At 41.0% G+C, this 25,183-nt stretch overlaps 1 protein-coding gene across 3 annotated transcripts in view; it reads right to left on the reverse strand.

Annotated features, from left to right (window-relative positions):
• LOC108004171 (neuroligin-1) overlaps positions 1 to 24,007 on the reverse strand; it is a 240,568-nt gene extending 216,561 nt beyond the window's left edge. For 2 of the 3 annotated variants that reach the window (XM_062079430.1, XM_062079431.1), the window contains exon 1: positions 21,948 to 23,964. In XM_062079430.1, coding sequence (XP_061935414.1) covers positions 21,948 to 22,335 — 388 coding nt within the window. In that variant the 5' untranslated portion in view covers positions 22,336 to 23,964. Of the gene's footprint in view, positions 1 to 21,947 lie in introns of all 3 variants that reach the window. The other variant, XM_062079429.1, reaches the window with a different exon arrangement.
• Positions 24,008 to 25,183: the final 1,176 nt, after the last annotated feature.

Here is a 25,183-nt window from a genome sequence, read left to right on the forward strand (position 1 = left end):
TCATTTTATATATATATATATATAAAACTCGCGTTAGCACGATTCGAAGGGGTGAAGAGCGTTGGCCATTTGCAAGGAGGAAGGAGAAAGTTTCGTTGTCCTGCCTTGTTACGCCACCTCTTCGCCCCGGAGAAAAAGTAAGTTTTCCAGTTTTTCAAGAAACTTTCTTATCTAAAAGGCGGCGGCTCGGAGAGGCGGGGATGAGATAAAACACGTCGAACGTCGTTGCAACGAGATAATCGGAACTTTTTGCCTGTGACCGTCTATCTAATTGCTGCTAATCGGTCCCCATAACCCACGAATTTCTTTAATATTTCCACTCGCTCCTCTGACCCTTATCTCTTTTGTTCGTACTCTTGGATCTCGAACACGGAATGCGAAATGGTTATTAAATTAGTTGGCGTAATTTCGATTTAAAAAAAAGAAATTTTCCTCCTTCCAATTTCAACATCATCTTTCCACAAGACTTAAGTTTTCCATTTCGCTTTTCACGCAGACGTAATTTCACCTGTTCTTTCTTTTTCTTTTGTTTCGAGGATAGATTGCCTGGAACGGAGTATCGCGTTACCAGCGATTCGCACATCGATGAGAAGTCAAACACACGGGGCGGAATGGAGAGACGGAGGGCGAAAGGAACGTGACGTTCCGCGAGCAGCATAGCGGCGGTCTTCAAAGTCAACAGCGGGGCTAAGAAGAGAATCACGGACCGCAGGGGCGAATGCCAAGTAACTCTATAAATTCAAAACTTAAACTCGAACGTTTATCGTGGATGGTAGGTCTGCCGCGCGATCCAATGTTTGCGCTCTAAATTTCGACGATTCGCAAGTTCGACTTCTAGGGAGCTGCCGACTTCTAGCGCACCGGGAGATCCAACTATCTTGGGAGAGGATGGATTTAATCGAAGGGGACGATCGTCGACCAACTCGACTCGGTCAACTCCCGGTCTCAACGAGGATTCGATCCAACGGCATTCCAGGAGAGTTTCCTTTGTTCTTCTCCTCTCGTTTCGATGGCCTCGTCCTTTACGGTGTAACGAATTTATTATTAAATCTTCCCCTTGATGGACATCGCAGTTCTTAAATGTTCATTAACGGAGGAATTTTTAAATTGCTGCGAGCTTGCTTCTTCTTTGATCCGGTTCATCCACGATTACATCCGGAATGAAACGTGGAGTTTATTAAGTGTCTTCTCTAAAGAGGAAAAATTTAACTACCGTAATTACATCTTTTGTTTTCCATTTATCGTTCTTTTTCTTCTTTTTTTCTTTTTTTTTTTTTCGTTATTCTATCCGTCCTAGAATAATTTTTGTCCTTTATCGCGTAACCCACACATCATTTGGGACAAAAGCGTGGGGATATTTTTTTCTTTTCTTCATCGGGGAAAAAATGTACGCGCAACGCAAATTAATTCTCAGTTTCGAAAAACAGAGGTACGTCGGGCAAAAAAAAAGAAAACAGGAAAAAAAGAGAAAAAAAGAAGAAAACAGAGAACGGTTCCGAAAGAACGAATTCGTGAATCGCTCGCGCCATCCTTCCGGCTGCACTCGAGCCAAAGTGTATTTTCGAAATTGTCGCGACGTTTTGAAACACACATTTGGACAAGAACGTGAAACGGGAATTTTATTCGAGTTCATAATCGTCATAGTTCCGGTGTCATATTCCCTCAAGTTAAACTTCTAACAAACTTCAAAGTGAAACTAGAATTTAGTGGCTCTAAAGCGGAAATTGGTGCGAAGTAATTTCCAGAGTATCAGATTTCCATAAATTCGGATGACCACGCGTCCCAATTTTCTCTCGCGAGTTCCCTATTCATCTCCTTATCTTCATAATCCATGAAAAGGAAAAGAAAAAATTAATCCGTAAATTGAATAGAAGGAAAGAACGAAATTGATATTTGATCAACTTATATATATATAAAACATATATAAGATACGAAATTGAATTAAGTCATGAAACATTTAACAGCGTTTTTACGTTGAAACGTAGAAATTTATTAAATAGTAACGCGCGACGGCTGCAATATTTAAGTGATCCGCGAGCGTTTCCTCGTTACGAAAACAACGGCCACAGACTCATATTTTACCTCTAATCTGACTGGCCATTACTTTCTGCGAATTAAAAATCTCAAAATAATTTATTCCAGTGGTAGCCCGATAATCTACGGACGATTTACCAAGGAAAGGAGGGAAGATACGCTCCTCGATCGAAAATTCAGATAATTAATTCGTAGTCCGGCTAAACGATTCTACCTCTTCCGCGAAAAAAAAAAAGAAAAATAAAAGAATAAATTAAAATAATCTCTTTCTCCTCTTAAAGACGCTTTTACGAAATGGATCGTTCTTTTCGTTGCAAATATTTAATACAAATTCAAACGAAACATATGCTCATCCGATTCTTTGAACTTTTATCGTTGAATCGTTTGGAAATATCAAAAATGGATATTGCAGAAAATCTAATTTGAACAAGAAATAGCGGCCAAAAGGAAGTCTTCAATCTCTCAAAAAGAATGGGGGGAAAAAAAAAAAGAAAAGAAAAATGTAAATCGGATTGCTTATGGTTCCGCATTGGTAAGTCGTTCCAATTTTTATAATCGTTCTCATATAACCCTGTTTGCGTCCTTCTGAAACTTTGGAAAGATTATTCGCCAAGTTTTAATGAGAGGAATTACTGCTAGGGAATCCGGTATTCGTGGATGTGACGGGAAAAAAAGTTCGTCTCGATAAGATTCCGGTGGTACGCGCCTAGAGAGTACCAGGATCCTCGAATTTTTCCACGGATCAAAGTTTGTTTTCTCCCGTTATCGGTCAACGATTAATAACCCTCGTCCAGGCACAAATCCAATTTTTACGCCGATTCCTCGATACGAATGTATGGAAGACAATTCGAAGTTTAAACAAGTCGTTTAAAATGGTTAGTCATCCGAATCGGGTTAATCCAAAAGACATTTCGATGTTTTACGTAAACCCGTAACTGGAATCGGTCAATATTGACACCGAAGAACATTTTAACGTCTCAACGTTATAACGAAATTACGAGGAACGAAATTATTAATCGAAGCTGCATCGTTGATGCTTTTTTTCTTGAGGGAATGAGGAAAAATTGAAAAGAAAGCACTGTCGTAGCACAGCATAGTGATTGTCGATCGACGCCAAATCGACAGGGAAGTTGATAATCCCGACAAAAATTGATAATCGGCGAGTAGGTGGCGATGGTTGGCGCGAGCGATGAAACGAGCACGGGCAGCATACGCGCGTGGTAACGCGGTGTATCGTCTTTTTATTGGGGCGTCGTGTCTCTAGGGCGGTCGCGTTATCGGGGTGGAAAATTTAACGATGGTCAGCGCAGCTCTCGATTTCCCCCCTATCGATCCGGACATTAACCGTAGGATCGACATTCACGGGCGTGTACAACGAGCACCGGGTTTGTTTGTTCGTTTCGAAAGATGGGTCGTTGGCGCGGCAAACAGAGGCCGATGGAGCAGCCGATTTCATCCGGCTGCGGAGTTCGTTGTTTTTCACACCTTCCCTTGTTATTTCCATGTTATTTTACGAAAATTATTCTCCCCCGACCAAACAGCGCATGTTCAATTTAAATATTATTGCTACGGTTGACATAGCCGTGAGTGACACGTCCATTTTCCTTTAATAACAAACATTCTCCAATAATAATAATATATATATATATTATAGCGCAGAGTCGGTTCTCTTCCACTCTCTTACGCGTAACAGCTTCGCAATCGTTTCGTTAGGAATTATTACTTAATCGAGAAAACTATTTTTCTTCGACTCTTTGCGATTACGTATAATCCTCTTTAACTCGCCTCTTCTCTTCCCCTGGCTCGACCAGGAATTCTCATTTGGATGAGACGGAGGATGGGGGGACGTCTTTTACGAGAGAGAGAGGGAGAGAGAGAGGCGCGTTCATCGGCCAGGCTGGCTCGTCGCCGCGTTATTTCAAACGAATGACTGCTCGTTAACGACGTCGAGACAGGCCACGCGGCAGGTTTACATTAATTGCTCGTCAGATAACACGGGCTGGATACGATTTATTTGATGAATAAAACTGGGATACGGTCAACAAGGCAGGCTGATAAACAACGTTTCAAACAATCGGTACTCGTTACACATTCGAGTCTCCATTCTCCTGAATCTCGATTCAATGAATTTCGAATATATCTGTATTAATATAAACGAGAATGAGAGATTCAACAACGAAGGATCGACGTTGAAAATCTCGATTTAATCAATTCTATCGCAAATCGATTTTTTCCATCTCCGGTTGTTCAAGATGTCGCTTAATTTCGTCAAACCAAATCAATTTACTTATATTACATTTCTTTCGGCTTCTTCGAGTTAATGGAATTTGTTTGAGGAATGTTTCTTATCGACTTTATTATCAAATTAGACAATTATAAATTGGAAACAACGCGGCCGAACGCAATTTCGCGAGCGAAAAATTTTGTCTCCGGAAGAGAATGTCATCGAGCTAGGGAAAGTTAATTACCGATCCTTATCGTTCTCCCACTTCGTTGTATATCGACTTTATCATTATCCTGCAATCGTAATCGCATTTCTAACATTATTATTAGCATTATTAAACATTAATGGACCGTCTATACGAGCTTTAAATCCAGTTCAAGAAACTTTACTTATTTACACCGCGTGAGAAAAATTTCGCTCGAGTCCTTGATGCTTGGAATAACGAATATCACGGAGAAGCTTTAACCGAGTTCCTCTAACGAACCTTTAAACTTATACTCTCTCGTTTCTTTTTTCATTCGAATTTCTGACGAGGCGTATATTGCGATTCAAAGTCAATATACGACTCGATATACGCATAATGTAGTGCGTGTCTAAAATTAGAAAGAGTTACCGCAGCGAATAAGCTAACGTCTGATTATACACTGATCGTATCCACTTGCGTATCGTGCTCTTCGTAAATATTATTTTTATCACTCGTATGTAAATACAATATGTCGCTAAATTTTCATTTTTTATTTATTATATTCGTATATACCTTTTCATTTGTTCATTTATATTTTCATTCTACTCGTATTCTTACGATTCTACTTCTCGTTCATATTTTTTTCTATCAAAAATCACAGCGTCTTATGAAACTAATAAACCAACAATAAACTTTAGATGGGTGTATTATCTTTCTCGATAATAAAGTATTGCAATACATCTGTGCTCTTGAAAACAATAATTTCAAGGGGGAAGTAGTTTCGCTGGATGGAAAATTCAGAAATATTTCTTGAATATTTTCTCTTATCGACGGAACGAAGAATAAAGGTGGCAGAAAGTCGGAGCGAAAGGTCGCAGAGGAACGGGGACACGAGGGGCGGGGTTTGAAATTTCGTTCCGTTTGGATGCCAACTCGAACAGTTATGCACCAAGATAATCGATCATCGCGCCACGACGAACGACAAGTCGGTGTCGCGAAAAGCGGCCAACGCGCGAACCGGTTGGTTGACCGTTTATAGATTATCGATTCGGTCACGGTGACGAACAAAAGCCACTTGCCTGTTCAATGGCCGAAACTTTGCCCGTTAAAACGCTTATTCCGTGGCGTCCACGGAAGACGCGGGATAATGCGGCCCGGCCACCAACGATGAAATCCAATTTTCGTACCAACTGTGAACGGCCAATTAAAATTCTTCCACCGAGAGGAATCTCGCGAATGGTGCCGTCGTCCAAAAAGTTTCTTCCCTCTCCACCCCCTCGGGCCGATTTCAAAAATTTCAATCCCAAACTCGCATCCACCGTTACGATTCGCTTCTCTTCCTCCGCATCGACCTATTTCAAATTTATAGGGGACAGGACAGGAGATAGTCCCGAAATCCCATCGTTCAATGGACATTTTCCAAATTGTAAATCCATTCCCCGAAATTCCTCATTTCCTAGATCCGAAAAATAAATTCTCCGACGACTCGGAGCTATCGTCTGATACGTTCTTTTTCTTTTCTTCGTTTAACACGAGCTCACATTAGCGCGTTATTGCGGGGATATCGCGTAAGGTACGATCAGGCGGTAGATCAGAGGAGCGAACGAACAAATGATTGCGCCGGTACGACAAGCTACGGTTGTGGAAGCCTCGTTGAAAATCGAGGTAACGAGTCGCATGTATCGTCTTCCTCCCTCTCTCTCTCTCTCTCTCTTTCTCTCTCCCTCCATTCGTCTACGTATCCAGCCCCGTTCCTCTGCCTCCATTTCGACCTCGTTTCTTGTTGCAACGTTGGCTGCTATAACGCTTTTGGCTTAGTCGTCGGCCGGAAATGTACAGACCAGTTCGACCCATCTAAGTATTGCACCGTCGCGCTATTAGAGGCTAGCCCCAGTATTGGAAGCATTGTGCGCGGCGACACACGGGAAACTGGGCCATTGTGTACATACAATAATTGCACGTACGTGCATCCTCTTCTTGAACGATAATTCTTCCCCCCGCCTCTCTCTTTTCTCGCGAGATTTCTTTTGAAAAGTGAAACATGGGATCGTAATTGAAAAGTTTCCGGGAAGAATCGGTGTCGATAGCGTTTTAGAAAAAGATAGAAGGAAAGATCGCGGATTCGTCGGTGAGCCGAGGAGAGGAAGAGAAGGAACAATTATTGGAACGATCGTTCTTCAAGATCGGTGGTAATTTTTGAAACGGGCGCGAACAACGTTAAATTTACAGCGAAATTTAATTTCCAATCGGGTGGGAACGAAACGCGCTACAAGGGAAATTGGTCGAAGTTGAATTTAAATTACTTCCCGACTCGAATCATTTTCCCGGGTGAAAGCAGGATGAAACTAAAACGAAAAAAAAAAAAAAAAGAAAAAGTAACTCCAAACACTTGCAAACGTAATTAAATCCGCGGATCGAATTTCAAAATTCGCAGCATCGTGCCAATTGAACTTGATACGACGTTTCGATACGTCGTATCTCGATCTGCGACGATAGATTTTCTTAGGAAAAAAAAGAAAAAAAGAAAAATATCTGCCTCTCCTCTGCAAAAATATTCTGCCAACTTATAAGAAATATTTTCATTAAACGCGGAGAAATGAATTTTTAAGAGGACGGAAGAAGAAGGAAGAGCGATCGAGGAGTGACGAAAAGCGAGTAGTACAAGGAGCAGATTGGAGCAGGGAAGCGGAGTATTAAACGCAATAAAAGGGAAACAAGAGGGCAACGTCAGACACACTTAACGTCGGAACTTTTTGCCAACGGTCGGCAGGCCCATCTTTCTTCTCATTCGGACGAGAGGAATGAAAGGGCAAGAATGGGCGGCGATAAATCCGCAAGCGGAGTTTTAAAACGTTCGCGGGACGCTTGTTAAATAGCCAAGGCGTTGCGGGTCCCGAAACACAACGAAACCAGGCAACAATTCTGCGTCCCGGTTAAATTATTCCATACCACGCTTCATCTTCCGAACGGAAATGGATTTTTTCTATCTTCTTTATTTTTTTTTTAAAAAAAAGAAAAAAGAGAACATCGATTTTGAACGACAAATTGCGCAAGAAACGAAATTGCGCCAAGGTATGCATAATGCGAAATATAAATATATTTGGTTTTTCGTTAAGAAGAAAATGGGAATTCCACACGCGCAAAAACGTTGAACGTCCTTTTCATCCTCAATTACCCGGAGAGTTATTACATAGTGACAATGGAAGAAAATACAAAGGGCGAATTAACGGACGTCAATGATAGAGATGGTGAAACGAGCATACATTAACGTTCAATGATTCTTTACACACGCTAGAATTATCCGGGTGGCTCGATTGAAAAACCATCGTCGGGACTCGCTTTTGCGCGAATAATTTCACGTTTACTCGTTGCACGACCCTGTACTCCAAGGGCTCTCGAGTACACCGTTAATTCGCGGAACAATGACCACGTACCGCAAACAAAACAACCGCCCCGCTAATGTATCACGCTCGATTCGTGACGCTGGGCACTTTGTAATTCCTGCGTTTGTTTTTCCCTGGACTCCGTTTTCAAACAGAGAATTCAATTTACGTCGAATTAACGGCTGTTCATTGTGCACGGGAGCGCAGTGCCCCGAGATACGTTGCAGAAATTTATTCTGTAATCTTGCCGAATGATTATTTTGCGATGTTGAGAATAATGATAGAGAGAGAGAAAGTCGCCATTTTGCGTTTACCCTCGCGAATAAGATCGTTCGTCTTTAGATGTCGGAGTAGGGGAGGTAATATTTTTATCCGTACGGGTAAAATAATAAAAGTGGGCACGAGCGAGAAAGTAGAAGTTAGTGGAGACATCTGGTGACACGAGGTGAAATTCGATCTCGACAAAGTGGGCAATTCGAAAGAAAAAGAAATATGGCTTCCCCGTGAAACTTTCTTCGATCTTCGATTTGGAAAAAGGACGTTGAGGGATCAACTATCGAAGAACGCTGCAGGCTATCCCGCCTACAAACTTTTCTTCCATCCTTCGTGAATTTTGCTCCACGCTCGAGTGGTGAGTAATACGTGCAAGTAATTAATCGCGAATGGAAGGGAATAATTGATGGATCGTAATGGATGGGCCGTATAATATTAACAAACAAATGTCGGACATCTTTCGAAATTACGTCCTTGTTATAGTATCGAGAAGAAACGTGAAACTCAACTGACAACGAAATTGTTTGTTTGCGGAAATTTTTCTCGTTTAAGAGATAATCGATGGTTTCGTTTAAATCTCGATTCCAATATGGAATTTCTTCTTTTGATTACGAATCGAGAGGTTTCCGGCCGCAGGGCTGGGCCACGGGAAAAAAGGGGGAGAAAAAGGAAAAAAAGCGATTATTCAAATCGATGCTGCTCGATGGCTCGAAAGGGGTGTGGAACAACAAAGACAAAACTCGAGATCCCCCAGAGGCGTCGCGAAAGACGAAGCTCAGACTCTCTAATCGCCTTTCAAAGTATAGAGATGAGATCTCGATCGATGGATTAAGTGGAATCGACGCCTCGGGCGTTGACCGGAAGAAGGAAAGTCGGCAAACTCGGAGGAGGAGGAAGAATTTTTTTTTAACGCGGATAAAAATATTCGATGAATTATATTCACGAAACCGATAAATATCCTTCCATCCGCGATAAATATCCCTTCCGACGTTAAGTTCGATTCACTTGGATAATATATTTTAAGTTCATTATGAAAACTGGAAGAATATCGAAAGTTTCTTTATTTCCTTAAGTTCCCGATATCGGTCTCATCTTAAACTTTTCCAAGGCTTAAGCAGTGTCGGAACGATCGAAAAGGATCGGTTTACGAGATACGTAAGCAGATAGGAAAAATACTTTGAAACTCTCTCGGCCGTTTGTTTTTATGGCTCGATATTTCATAATATTTTAATTTTGCCGTGGAATAATAATATGGACAGGATGAAGGATGGGGATAAACCAAAAAGAAAACGGTTCTTAACGGGACAGCGTCACCATGAGCTAGTTACAAAAGCTCTGGCAGCTACTTAACTGTTACAGCCACTCTCAACTTGGCGTTGCGCTTCGAGGAAAATAGCTTTTTCCCGAGTTTCCTTACGAGACTCGGAGCGTCACTGGCTGGGATACGTCCAACCTCGCTGCAACCATCATCTTTACTCGCTTCGCCGAACATCAAACGCGTGATGCAATCCCACGAAGCCTCTTTGGCAATTTGGATTAAATAATCCGATAAAATAAATACCCAACTCCATTGCATTCTGAATGCAACGCGAATGAAATGGATTCTGCTACGTCGAATAATTAAATGGAACCTCTGTAATCGAGTCTATATTTACAATTTCTTTCATTTCCAGCAATTTTATCTCCTTGAAAATAATAAATCGTGGGGAAAATCTCTCAATTACTTTCCCGTTTCACGATTGTCGAGAAAAATCAACAACAATTTCCCACTCTTTTCTACTGTTTAATCCGTTAACAGTAGGGGGACCGTCGTCACAATGACAAATCATCTTAAGGCGAGCTTTCGGTCAGCAATTAAGAGATATTACGAGAAAGTAAACAGACGAAGCGGTGATAAAGTAGCTTTTTCAAGAATCTCGTAGGTTGGAACGGTCCCCTTGGCGAATCCGGGGTTAAAGGTCCAGTCGAATGCGGTGCAACGGGTCCCGCGAGATCGAGCATTAAGCAACTACGGATACCGGCCTTATCGTTTTGTTTTCCCATCCCCTCGTGGACCCATGCAAGATTAATCGGTCCTCGTTTAAGCTAATTCGTGGTAGACCGCTCTGTGGCTTTTTCCGATGAACATGGCAACTCGCGACGTCTGAGAAAATCGCGGACTCTCGATAATTTTGTAATCGAAGAAAAATCATTGCCGATTCTTCACAAAAGAAAGAAAAAAGAAAGGTAATTCATAAACGATTTTGTGATTTTTACATCTGTTTCTTTCCCTGTCTCGTCAAATATTTAATGACATATAGTGCAATTTCTTTTAGAAACATTATAGTTTTTTCGAGGAAAAAATACAGATTTGAATGGGAGCAAGGAATTAAAATTCACGGGGTGATTCGGTTGGAGAAGAAGAGAGTGAATCGGGTCGATCAAAGGGGTATCGATTTTCAACGAGCGTCGTCCTCCCAAGACGGGAAACGCGGGTGCAGTAATAAGAGACGATAATAGTCATTGTTATTTCATTAGAGGAGATAGAAAGAGAGAGAGAGAGAGAGAGAAAGGGAGAGTAACGAGTGCGACGGATTTTATTGCCTTCCTTTTAAGCCACGGCACGTTTTACGAGATTAACGAGAAAGAGCATCGTCCCCTGCAGTAACCGAGCTATTGTTGAATCACGCCGCAGCCCTTACAGCTTATAGCACCGCGGTACGCCCTCACGCGTACCCGCCAATTATTGCGTCGTTAAACCCTTTGTTAACGTTTCGAACCCACTCTTGTCCTTCCGTTCCTACGGAATTTCGGTGATCGACCCAAGCTTTCAACGCATCGCTAGGGAGGATGCAAACCTCCCTTTTAACCCTCCCGATTGATATACCCGTGAGTTTGAAAGATTCAATAGTCGGATAGTCGGATCTACGACGAATTTAAATCCATCGTATCATCAACGATTCTTAAACGTTGCTTTGACAACGAAATCACGTTACATATCGTAATGTAACAAATTTTATGAATATTTTTTTTTCCTCTTTTTACTCCCCCTTAGGAATTCTAGGGTTAATCTCGAACTAATCTCCATGAAACTTTCAGCGAAATTAAAAACTTGTAATTTAACTTTCATAAAGTAATTCCTTTTTAATAGAACGAGCTACTCGTTCTTCCAACTTACACCGCAACTCACCTTCCCCCCTATAAAGTTCTTTCTAATTAAATCCCTTCCCTCCGAATTTCAAAAACCCATAACTATCTCGAAACGCGATTTATCGCTGTTTTATTTATTAATAACCTCGATACCAAACCCATTCGCAAGTGAGTCCACTTCGAACGAAACGAAAACCGTTCGTAGCTGTTCGTGGCCACGTAAATACGAGACGAGATATTACGCGAGGGTCGAGAAATCGAAGGAGTCGTATATAGCGTTGATAGAATAGTTTCATCGAGAGTTTCCATTTTCCCGAAGGAGAAACGTACTCACGAATCCAACGTCACCACGTAATTATTTTCACCTACAAACCGTCAGCTGCGACGCTTGGCCGGGATCAAGGCCGAAACGGAGGAGGAGGAGAGGGGACGAACGTGGAGCAGGGTGGCGAGTACGTGGCGAGATGGGGGCAGGAAGGGAGGGCCGTGCGAAGAATCCTCCTCCGCAATCCTTTTTCGCGTCCAACCATTTCCTCCTTGCCCCGCGGCGGTTTCATTCGACCATTCGACTGTCCACCTGGACCGGTGGAAAAGTCTCTTTTAATGACTATTCCTGGAACTCCTAAGACTCGAAGCGGCCATTACGGGAGGGAATATCATCCTTTTTTTTCGCTCCATCCGCGAGACTTACACCCCCTCCTTCCATCCACCCCTTTCCATCCATAATTCAGAAAGTTTGGTCGGATTAAAAATGTGACCGAACTCTTTATTACCTCCTTCCATTTTTTGAACGATGCGATTCTCTTGCAAAAGAAATTTGCGAACGGAAAAGGGAGAGGAATGGTGGAAAAATTGTTTGAAATCGAGCATGGGTTATGTCCTTTGAGTAAATATATAAATTTGAATGAACATATATACGGGCAAGTTGTAAATTAAATCAAGATTTATTTTAAAAAAGGAAAAGAAGAACAAACGATATAATTCGATTGTGTATGCGTACCGCTATCTTCTTTTCAAATGCGTGTAATCGTGGAAAGAAGGAATTTTCAGGCAACGAAGTTATAAATTAGCGAGTGGTGGCTTTTAAAAAGGTGAAGAAATTACGCTGGGCCAAGGCGATGAGCCTTATATAATGATAAAACTCATCGAAGGCGTGTACCGGATCACGTGCACGTCGTTACGTGTTTTATAAAGGACGCTTCGTTAGCGTGGAATAAAGGGGGAAATTAAATTCATAGGAGGTCTAGAAGGAGGAAAATGGTGCATCCCTTTGAAAAAGATAAGCTTAATCCATATGTATCGTTTTGCAAGCGAGGACCACTTTGTATCACGGACAAACTTTTGCAATATTTTTTTTCTCTTCGTCGCAGATTCTAATATTTCTCGTGCGCAAACGATTTTAAAAATTTGTTTAAAAAACATTAAAAATTCCCTCACGAGAGTTATAGAAACTACTATAGAAAAGATATATCTAACTTTTTTTTTTTTTAAACTCTTTATAACTTGGAATATCGACATACGTATTTCCTTGAAGATTTATATTTATAAAAGGTTGACTCGTGATCGCGAATCACGACTTGTGCACGCAAGCAATAACCATTCATCGGATGCTGCATGCCGCCATAAAATCAATAAACTGGCATCGCTGGTAGACGATTCTATTTAAAAAAAACGACGTTCAAACGCGCGACAACTCGACGATACCGATATCTGAAGCAAAACAAATTGACGAATTCCGATGAAGGCAAAGGTTTGACATCCTAGTTCCGGAAGATGAAAAATTGGCGCGGATCGCCGAGTGAAACGATGGGATCCGAGAGAAAATCGTTAAGAAAATCGCAAATGGATGTTCGATTCTTTCTCCAAGACGCGCAAAAGGATCGGAGGGTGGATTAGCCGCGGTTAAGATGCGGAAATTAACTGCTATTAGTAATGGAGAAGGGAGTACTGAACGATTCCGCAAGAACTTTAGAACGTATAGTTCTTGGACCAAGAATAACCAGCCACCCATGAATTCCGTTTCAATATTAATTCTCCGGAAGGAGACGTTGTTTCAGCAAGATTCCAACGAGAATATAGTAAATGTAGTCGAAGGAAATAATAGCGTTATTTCCAGTCATCTAACATTGAGCAAAAAGATAATATCCTTCAACGGTATTCCTCAAACTGTTCTTTAAATTATTATTACTATTTTTTCTTCAACATATCTGAAAAATTAATATCTTCGACGCAATCCACTCGATTCTTTTCTCCTCTTATAACCTCCCCTTCGATACGCAATCGTACCAGTAGCGCGTGCTACGTCGATAGATGACCCGCAGTCCAAGGTTCAAACATTCACATACGAGCTTTACATACGGATACGAGGAGGGGGAGGGATACGCAGAGGAATACGCGATTCATCGTCAAGCCGTCGATAAATCAGTTTTCGAGCCGTGTAACGCGAGCAATCCTTGCGTCAACCCGTTAATCTTTCGGCCGTGATAAATCATCGCTCAGTTCCACGCTGCTTACGATCAATTTCTGGTGACGCTCAAGTTGCGCTTATTATTTTCCAGTTAGCTTGTATAACCCCTTGGAAGCGACAACAACTTGTTCGTCATGATCATAGCAGTCGTTTCCGCGTAAGCCCGGCCCTTCTGCAATATCAGATCCTCGTATAATCCCTTTAGCATGCGCAATGTTACCGACAGGATGCTGTATACTTTTGTTGTCCGACCCTTGTACACCGTATATATCGTTTCGTTTATCGCCAACAAGTTTTCCAAGCAAATCCGAGGCTTGCTCGAAACGTCTTACTAACTTCCACTTTCTTGCAAACACTCGTGTTTATTCTAACTTTCGCACCTGAAGCTAAGCATTTAGAAGACGCGCTCGAAGAATATCGATTTTCGAAGAATATCACCAGGAATATCGATCGATTATAATGCATCTTCTATCGTATATCTTAATACGTATTATAATTCCTCAAAGAATATAAAAGGAAAAATACATATATAAGATATTGGATCCGTAATTATATGCGTGAAATTTTAACGAAGGTTCTCGAGATAAGATGGGATAAAGACGAGCGTAGAACACGATCCTCTCAAGAGTGCATGAAAAATGCAAAACGCAAGAGCAAAGACTAATCGCGCTTAATAGTTCGTACCACGAAGCCGTATATTCTATGAAGGGATAAGTCGAATCGAGAGCGCAACTTGACTTCGAAAGCACTTTGACGGCAGAAAGACAACAACGTCCACGTCCAGGGACGCCTTAATCTGTCGATAATTCCGAATTCTTGTCCAGAAGGAATTTGTGACACGTCCTCGCTCTTTTCTCTCGCGGATTTACAGGGGTAAATACTTCGAATTATTCCTTTTTTCCTGATTAACGGATAATGGTTGAATTCCTCTCGAAAGAAGAAGACGCGGCATAATCGGATTGTCCGCTTAAACGTTAATAAATTTAGAAAAAGAGAATCTCTCCTCGAATCCCATCCATTCCCGACCGGTTCTCTCCGCGCATTTGAAAAATAATTTTCTTAAATAAACGTACCGAGTGAGCAAAAGAAGCGGCAGAGCTTCCCGCCATTTTTCCGCCCGCCCGCGAAGCCGGTAGGTGTTCCACCAATTTAAATATTTATCTGTCCGATACTCTTTTCACGCTTTCACCCGGCTCTCCCTAGCGAAATCCATTACGGACCATTCACCTCCGATTCTGCAGCTGACAGCTCCATCAAGCCCCGTTGGATGATTGGACCGTGGAGAGTCTTGCACGGTAAGAGAAGCATCTCGACGGGAATTCGCGCAATAGCTTTCAATTATTCCTTGCTATCGCATATCACGCATATGCGTGACTACCATTGCTTCTTCCACATTTATCGTTGTGATCGTTCTCTTGTCGATACGATTCTTCTCTTGCGTACGTATTTTATCTTTGACTCTATTTTCCGAATTTACGATACACCGATCGGTGGTGGAGGAGATTCGAGGGAGTTTATCGCGAATCGTCATCGGTTAATATCGTAATGGGCGGTCTAGGAATTAGACGTAGCTGGGAGAAGACTGCCGGGTATAGACGATAATAACTTCCTGAATTTTCCGCCCATTGTCGTGAAACGTTGCAACTTGTTCAATAACTATTCCGGCTTTCGTAGTATCTAACACGACCCGACCTCTTTAACGGTGTCTCCTGCAGCCTCGCGAGTTGCATTACACGGGGTATAAACGAAAACTGTTCCCGGTATTAGAGACGTGGAGCTTTAAGTAATTCCACCATCTGACGCTTTGTATGATACCGCTTCTCTCTTTAATCCGTGAAATCATTAATCAAGTCAAGTAAACAAGAGAAGGAAGAAAAGAGGATCGAATAACGAGAAGAATCAAACGATTATCTACATACGGTATAGCAGTTCATCGTTAATTTCGATTTCGATATGAAATTGCGAAACATCGACAAGCAACAATCTTGAAAATTCGACGATACTTTTGAAAATTATCTTTTGAAAGGGATACGCACCGTACGATAAGATACGAACGAGAATCTTTTGTTATTTCACGTTCAGGTGGATGCGCGATAAGACAGATAAGAAACGTTGGAGTAAGAGGCGAAGGGCGAAACGTTGGCCGCATCGGCATTCATAAATCAACTGGGGGGAGGCATGTTTAATGCATGTTTTTCAATTGTTTCAGAGGTCGCGTATTCACGGTGCTATTCCTTCGATCGATTTACGGGTTCCCGCTGTATTGTTCGAATTGCGGACATCGTTATCGGGTTTGATGCTTTTCCTGTATCCTTTTGATCCGCGAGGACGAGGAAGCGCGCGGACTTTGAAAAAAATAGTGGACGGATCGAATGAAATTTATGGGAGGGAGCGGAGGCCGCGATGAATGGCGAATATCCTCCGATATTTTATAATCTGAAGGATCGATCATCGATCCATCGATCAAAACTTATCTCCCGTGTTTATCATTCGAAACTGAGCTTAAAAGCTTTTGAAATTCATCAATATCTCGAAATACAAATATAAACGGGTAATTTTATATCAAATCGCATTAACGTGGAGAGCAGCTTGTTTTCCCACTTCCCTCCTCGCTTTCTCTTCTCTATATTTATATTTAACGAGGAAAACACGAGAAATTATATAGCGAATAAAATGAAACTTGGGATATTTTATACCGCCCGTTTCGAACCCACTTTTTCTTTATGTACACACATATGACGCCCGATCAGCCTTAATCCTGCCTCTATTTTCATCGTTCCATCGCGTTTTCAAATTATCGATCGAAATTAAATTATATCGAGAACGTTTATCGAGATAATTTCATTATTGGAAAAAAGAAACTCCGATTGATTTTAGAAAAAAAAAAAAAAATTTGTTTCCATTTATTCCATAAATTTTCCCGCTTTAACCGTCGGTGTAATACCTTTTTTTTTTTTTATAAGCTTCGTAAAAAAAATTCGATATCACGTCAACCGGAACGTTAATTTTCATCCGAAAATTCTGGTATCAGATCACCACGGATGAATGCTTTCTTTAAATTTTCCAGCGGCGGCTTAGTTGAGAGACGGGAGACAAAAATTTGCGCGGAGTTTACCCTCGACAAATCTATTATCCGGATGATCCGATATATAACGACGCGCAACAGGATTCCCGCCTAACCCCCCAACACTTTTCCCGGCAACGTCAAAAAGAGCAGCGGTTATTCCTCTGCGAAACGAGTTCACCCTCATCGAAATTGAAAAGTCCTACACCACATCTTCGACTCGCGGAGACACGTGTTTTCTTTGCGTCGTTCCTACCTCCTCGTGTTATTCCGTCGATTCCATCCGATCGTGATCCCTAAAATACCGTCGCAAAATATCCTATCTATTTCTGACCGCGAGAGGAATACCGGAAGACGTGTTATCGCGTCTCCAAGAGCAGAGGCGACAAAGAAAACGTCAAAAATATATAACGGAAATAAAAGTAATAAATTGTTGTTCATTGCTTCCGTGCAATGTGCAAATCGTATAGTTTTTAAGTACAAAGCAAGCTCTGATATTTTTAGATTCGAACGGATCGTTTATGATATATATGTGCAATTTTCATTGAAATAACGTTCGAGGAAAAATATTCTTTCATAAAGCCAACCACACGCTCGGTGGATCGCGATTTTTTCCAGCTCGCTCAGCATTTAAGCGATGCAGGGTCAAGTGGTGCTGTTTTTCTTAGGTCAGCGCAACGCGTGGCGTGCACAGGGTGTGTAACGTGCCAAAAAATGCAAACCTCGACGATGGTACGACGCGGTAAAGCGGTAAGACGTCCTATATTCGTGCCATCCTTTATCGTTTTTCCTTCTTTTTTCTTTTTTCCTTTATTTTCCTTTTTCTTTTCTCAATTCTCTACGGTACCAGATATATGAATCGATAAGTCGGTAAACAGTGGTGTTGGTGTTCGCGCATCTTCTATACGCGTAAAACAGCAACACTTTAATTAAATTTGATAATTAATCGTACCGTGTAAGACCGTTTACGAGGCTTGATCTTATCAGTCGTCATGTGGCTCGATGATTACACCTATAAATTAGATCCGCATATATACAGACTGATCTTATCTCTCGATAATCTTGCGTCATATTGCGTGCAAAAGATACATTTCCCCATAATCCAATAATGATTTATCACTCTAATCGAAAATAATAGCAAAATGTATGGTGAATTGTACAAAGTGTACAAAGAATAATTTCAGCTTGCTCTGAATTTTCAACATAGTGAATAGTTTCAGAGAAAATTTCAAAGAGTTAAAATAAAATATCGATTACTTGGAGAATAAAAGGAAAAAGAAATGCTATTTCGAGCCTCCTTGTATCTTTTTTTACTCGAGCCATTCTTTTCCATCCGACCAAATATATCCCATAAAATACCAAACTGCCGTTCTCCTCTTCTAAAACATACACGATTCGCTCTTCCATGTACGGGCAAAGAATCGATCGCTCGATAGCAACTATAGAATCTTTAACAGGAATCGGGCAACCCTTTTCCAATCGAATACCAGGAGGAAACACGAAACGTTGCTGGAAATTAGCATAACAAGATTCCACGGTGTACGTAATGCGGAAACGCCACCGACTTGCCACAGATTTGCATGGTCCATTTAAATACAATTTCTTTTCCTCGATCAAGAAATTACGCGAAGCGCAATCTCCTTTGGACGGGGCGTACACTGTCGAGATGGATCGAAAGGGTTTGCGTTAAAGAAAAAAAGAAAAGAAAAATCCACGATTCTTCATCGTTCTTCCACCTTTACACGCCCATTCTCTTGTCTCGAATCTCGCGTGTTATGCTAATTAATTCCGCCTGTATATTAATCGCGGTGCCCCTCATGTTGCCACCGCATGATAGACAGCCCTGCCTCGAATAATCAACCCCCTTTATTTTTCCCTTCGTTGATCTAAGAAAAGGGTTGTCCATTAATTATACAATCTCGCCGCGAGATACGGTTTTAATTAAACCGGGAAAATATTAACGTATATTTATTTATAGAAGAAGATTGATATGTTTTTAGGCGCAATATGCATAATGTATGAACATTGCGCTGAATTTTGAACAATTTAATTAACGTATTTATAAACAAGGCAGAGAAAATACACGGGCAATTTAGATTTCAAATTAGTGGAAAAATTCATTGGAACGGATTGGGGGAAACGGTATTTCGGCGAGATTGTTTATTATGAATGAGCGCTGCGTGGGAGGATGGAGCGTTTGAAATTAGAGTATCGAAGAATAATAAAAACAGAGAAGTTGGCGAAATTTTGACTTATCACGTCGCTCGACATTTGCCCGAGTCAATCCGCGCAAACTCATCGACGCAACTTCGTTAAAATTCTTAAAATCCACCGATCCTAAAAAAATTAATTAAATTCCTTCCTTCGCGTATACCTCCAAGTACAATAAGAGCGTGCACGGAGCAGAGAGCCGTACACGGTCCGATGAAAAATCCCAATACGATTTCACGAACAATTACGTATCTCCCCTCGGAAAATATTTCAACGATACATTTTACCTCGCAGCCCGTATCGATTACCGAATCCCCGTGGCTCTTCGGATTCAAAGGTAAAGAGGGAACGAATCTCTGAAATTTCCGCTTCCTGGACGAAAAGTAAACGGCGCCCGTTTTCTCGGCGCGGTACCCAACGTCTGGAACTGCTTCCTCGTGAGAGGTTTTCGCGTCGTTTTTCACTGGGCGGTTCGCAGCCGGCAACCGATAAACGAAAACCGAGAGAAGATAGAAACCGGCCGGCCGAATCCTTGGGAACAAATGCTCGGAACGTGTTGGCCACCACGCGCGTGTGTGTACGTGGATGCAGAGAACGGCGCGTTTTCGCCGTTTCGAGCGATCTGCAAACACGGCTATTGGATTATGTGTAAGTATCGCGAAACGGTGAAAATAAGCGGGCGGAAGCGGGATCGAACGGAATCGGGCAAGGCGCAATCCCGGCGGACTTGCGCGCCAACGCACATCTCTCCGCATCCTGAATCGACTAACTGGTGTGATTGTCCACCCACCGACGGAAATGCAAATTTACCACGTCGCGTTTGTTTTTCGTTTTATTCCGATACGGTCGGTTAGCGATTTAAGCCGAGAATGGGCGGAGAGTAGACGGGTGAAAAACGGCTCGCGGGATTTTAATTAATCGGAGGTTTTTGCGCGAAGAAGGTTTTGGAAGAATGCAAATATGAAAGTTTAGTCAAGAAATGCTTCAATGGAATTTGCAACACAAGTGAGGATATTGAGGATATATCGATGGAAGTTGGAGATGGAGGAAAAGCTTCTTTTCGAAGTTTACTATAAATTGGAATTGTATAGAAAACTGTGAAAATATTGATTAGATTTAAGGGCACTTTATCCGAAGAATCTTATGATTTTATACGTACATACGTACTTTCGTAGAGTAAAGTTAAAATCGACGAAGGATAGAATTTAATTTAAGTTCGATAATTTTGTAACCCATGTCAAAAATATTCGCGAGAAATATGAAAAATTGATGGCACGCGAGCAGGATAAGGGGATGAATCGAAATGACTGAGGGGGATAGGGTGATCAGGTGAATTCCACGGGTGCAAAACGATTTATGAGAAACGAACACCCGGCTGTAAAATAACACTTCCCATTCAAATCGGCAAATTAATGGTCGTTTTCATGGATTCTTTGTTTGCACCGTCCCGACAATGGCTCGCTGCTGGGTTATTATTCTGAAATACTACTATGTCCACCGAGTTGGAGCAGAATCCGCGGAACGTACGCGGCCATCCCTTGTCGACAACTTTTTTCCCACGGCCACGTCGCCAAGGCTGAATTAGAAACAAGGGATTTACTCGTGGAAACGTATAGTCCTCCTCTAATCGCGCATCGTTGCGTAATTTTATCAAAATTTTTAATATATTCGATCCATGAATCGAGAATAGAGAATATCAAAAAGTTGAAACATTTAAATTATTTCAAAATTATGTAAAGTTATGTAAATTTCCGAATGGTAAATAAAATATTGCTTTTATTGTTTCGATTATGTATTTATTTACGTTATTCTCTATCTTTGATTCATTTTTTTTATTCGTTCTGAAATTTATTTGAGCTACAACAGTATCGAATTTATTTTATCAACCAAGTTACGAAAATTTCTAATCTAATTAATTTCTGACGTATATATAATAAATAGCAATAATGTTTGTTAATACGAATTGAAAAAGACGGACATTAAAATTGTCCAGGAAATAAAGAATTTTTTTAAACATCTCTCTCTTTATTCTGTTCTGCATCTGTATCGAAATTAATCCATGTCACACGTTTAGATGCATAGAAATCCTTTGACAAATCAGAATATCGATGAAAGGCCGTTAAAGAATCGATGCATATTTCTACCTCTGGAAAAGATCTCGTCGCAATCATCGCGTACAAAGGATGCCGCGTTCAAAATGAAAACGCGAAAAATAGAAAAGAGACACGCGAACGCATTTAAAATAGTCCTCGATTTTCACGATAACGATTTCTATTCACGCAAGGATCTGGAATGTTCTAAATAAAATTTTCTGCGCGAATGATAAGCTATTAAATATCTCGTGGATTGTTATAGGAATCGTGCGAAATCGCTCGTGAAGAAGAAGATGTGAAAGATAAACACGTGGGCCGTTCATTTGTTCCAGAGCAGCTATATCCACACGGCGACCATTCATTTTATGTGGAATTCTGCTCGTGTTTAGATGAAATAAAAGCAAATAAAAGTACGTGGCACAAAGAAATTCTTCCACCTTAACTGGGAATCAGCATGGATATTTGAGAAATATAAGAATTCTTTGGTCCACCGAACATTAATAGTTCAAATCGATTAAGAAAAATATGAATTTGAGATATACAAGAACAAATAAATAAAATTATTTATACATGTATATTCTATTCGTATTCTGTTCAAAAAAAATATTTAAAATACATAAAATAGGAGTTCATAATCTTTTTGAAGGAATTTTTTAGACCGTAGAATTGATGCGCAGAAATAGATGTAAAGAAAGTTATACAAGTTTCATGCGTGCAATGATTTTCCGATATAACGAAAATGAGCGTCCTACTGAGATAACGAAGGATCCTGGTGAGCAGGAATAATTTCAATTTCGTTGCAAGCTTACGTTTAAGAATCGTTCAAATAATAAAAAAAAAACGAGCTTCTATCACATAATTATTAGAGAATCAAAACAGATTTACCTTGGACCGGTGCGTAGACGTTTAAGTATAAGCAATCCTCGCTCTGGTTCCTTAGGTAGGGCAGCAATCTCCTCAAATACTCGACCCTTCCTTTCGGCATTTTGTCACTGAGCTCGGGTAGCCTTTGGGGACAGACCGGTCCGAATTTGTCCGCCACTTTAACGCCGTGCCACAACGCGCTGCTCACGGGAGGCATGAAACGCAACGAGCCGATCGGCGGCGACGCGTACGGAACGCCACGAAACACCTCGACGCCCTCGAGGTGCCGATCGAGGGTCACGATAACGCCTGATAGATCCCCGTACTTTGTCCTGACGATCCTTGAGCTTAGCTCGGCGCTGGCGGTCGCCAGGATTAGGCCGAGCAGCGCCAGGATCGACGACGTCATCTTCGTTCGCGCCCTTGAAACCCCGTCTCCACGCCTGCTTCCTTTCGCGATCACTCGAATCCGACCAAAGATTTCATTTCCCCCTTCGTACACTTCTACCCGCCCCCGGAGGCTGGAACGCGCGCGATCGTGCCCACCTCGTCGCCACGAGGACCTGGTGCGCGTCCAGGATGCATCAGTAGACGATCGGCCTCGAAACGAGCTTCACAATATTCCAAAATGACTGCCCGAAGGGTCCGTTTCAACACGATGACGCTCGAATTCTCGTACGAATACATTTACGTCATCTTTATTATTCTAGAGATACCGTTGGATGTTATTATCGGCGAGAGTTGAACGAGTTTGCTATGTAAACCAAGTTCCTTTTTACGTTCAAAACAATGTTTATCCACCTTTCTTGGAAAACTCGCTGATTACCTTCCTGCGAGTAGTCAACATGCGGACGTAGACATTTCCCAAGCGAATGTTATGAAACATAAATATTGCGCAGTATGCTTCTCCGTTTATTTCTCGTACGATGTTTTCGATGGCATATTATATTCCAATTTTTTCGATGTAAAAATATGATTGGATCAAGTTTGGAAAGGTAAAATTGATCGTTTTGTAAAAGCCCAAGGAATGGTTGGAATCATTTTGAAAATATCGTCGAAGTTATAAAAAAACGATCTCGTTTCTGATAGCATGTTTAATATGGCGGTACAAATAAAAAGCGCCCGCCCTAATGATGCCCAAGAGAAAGCCATGGCTCCGATGTTTACCGGTTCGCTTCATCCTTACGACCCGGCTCGTCGGAGCGGATAGAGAAAAGAAGGCACCGGATGCCGTCGAATTACGTCCACCGTTTTACCACTGTTCTTTATTTTCTTTTTTTACTCTTTGGACGAACCAAAGCTTTTCAAATTTTCTTCTTCCGTTATTACGCGGACATTTTTTTATTGCTTCTCGTATATACACCGTTTCCAGAAAATTGTGTAGACACGTTTCGAGAGAATTTCGAATAAAACGAAACGTTATTATTCCAGAGAATCAGTACCTAATACGAACATATCGATAATCCGAGCAATTTCGACGAGCCACCATCTAAAGACAGGAACTCCGATCGATCATTCGAGACCGACAAAAAATCCACATCGAATCACTGTTACACTGCGTGTCGCTCGATTATATCCTATTCAACAAACTAACAACGATAGGTGACTTCTTACACTGTTCAGCTTATCCTCACTCCGTTAATGGATCGGTTCAAAGTAAAATCACAAAGGTTATAGAAAAAAAATGCTTTTCCGTGGTAGAGAAATGCGTTCCTTGTTTCCAGTGACCAACTACAGGAGAATTATATCGCACAGATACACGCAACCCTCTCAATCTGATCAGAATTGGCCTCGGAACGACACACGCGACAACACTGGACCGAGAACACTTTTTTCACGCACTTCACACTTTCCGGACTGATACAACGATTCCTCTGTCACGTGGTGGCCGCGTAACGCGATCCAATCCACAGATATATCGTGAGGATCACGCATTAGAAGGAAAAGGATACGAGACGCGAACGCGGACCGCGCTGGACCAGAGGAACCGATCTTTCCGTTACTTGAATCTCGGACAGACTGGCGTCAGGCGACGTTGCTCGTATGAAGCTGCGCATGCTCCGCGCATACGCTGCCCACACTGCTCGGAATATGGGCGGAAATCAGCGAATGCGTCGATATAGAAGGGAATACCAGTATCAACTTGAGTATTTCGGTTCGTGTCTCGATTTTAGTACGTATGGCTAGACTATAGACTGACTTAACCTATTGCATCTATCTGAAACGTTACGCGCGAAAAGCGTTACACAATTAGGACAATTAGCTGAGTGGTTTCTGTTCCGTTATTGGTCTGTTACTGTGGTCAAAGTGATAATACGGTGTATCATGGAAGGAATATAATTTTGATGTTCAAGAAATATGCAAGAAACTTCAGTAAAAGGTTGGTAAAAATAATTATATGTTTTTATTTTGATTCTTGGCGTAAATTATAACCTTTATCTTACGGTTCATTAAGTAAAATTAAGTAAACTTGTGTTTGATTTTATATCGAAATTATAACCAGTATTTATATTGAAATAATCCTTTTGTTAAGTCCAACTATGAATCCACGTTCAGACAGAATTTGATATTTCATTATATGCTTTATATGCTCTATATGTTAATCATAGGTATTGTAAAGCAGTCGTAGCATTGCATAGCTTGGAAACCATATATATGTTAATCTTTCTTTTGCTAAATGAAAATAATAAATAAAAATTTGTTATTAGAATTTTTCTGATTTTTTTTTTGTTTTGTTTTTTCGTAATTCAGTTTACTTGTATATGTTTCTCTGCTTCTCGCTTCAGCGTAAAAATTATCAAAAATAAAAGATCGATTTTGTCGTAAATATGCCATTAGATAGACGTTTAAAGCAATGTAACAATCTCTCTTTAACAAGGTAACATACAACATGTATCGACATCAGACCATTTACTGCTTTCATCTCTATCTAATAATAGATCCGTACATATGCTTCCAAAATGCAACATTCGATATTGATGCTATGAGGCAGTATAAATTCATACCGACATTCTCATATTTCATATTTGTTATCAAATTAAAATCTAAAATATTTTTCGAAAAGAAAGTATCGAATAAAAAAGTTGAAATTTTTATTACTTCGGTGTATCTATCTTTCTTTTTCTTTTTTTTTTTTTGCTCGAATTATACTGTTTTAACTTTCCGTATTTATGGATTAAATTCATTTCCAAAATTTCCTAGTTCATATTTGATAATTTGATCGTATAAAGATTGCAGTAAATCACGCTGTTACGCTA

Source organism: Apis cerana, linkage group LG9, assembly GCF_029169275.1.
Source record: "Apis cerana isolate GH-2021 linkage group LG9, AcerK_1.0, whole genome shotgun sequence".
NCBI classification, from domain to species: Eukaryota; Metazoa; Arthropoda; class Insecta; order Hymenoptera; family Apidae; genus Apis; species Apis cerana.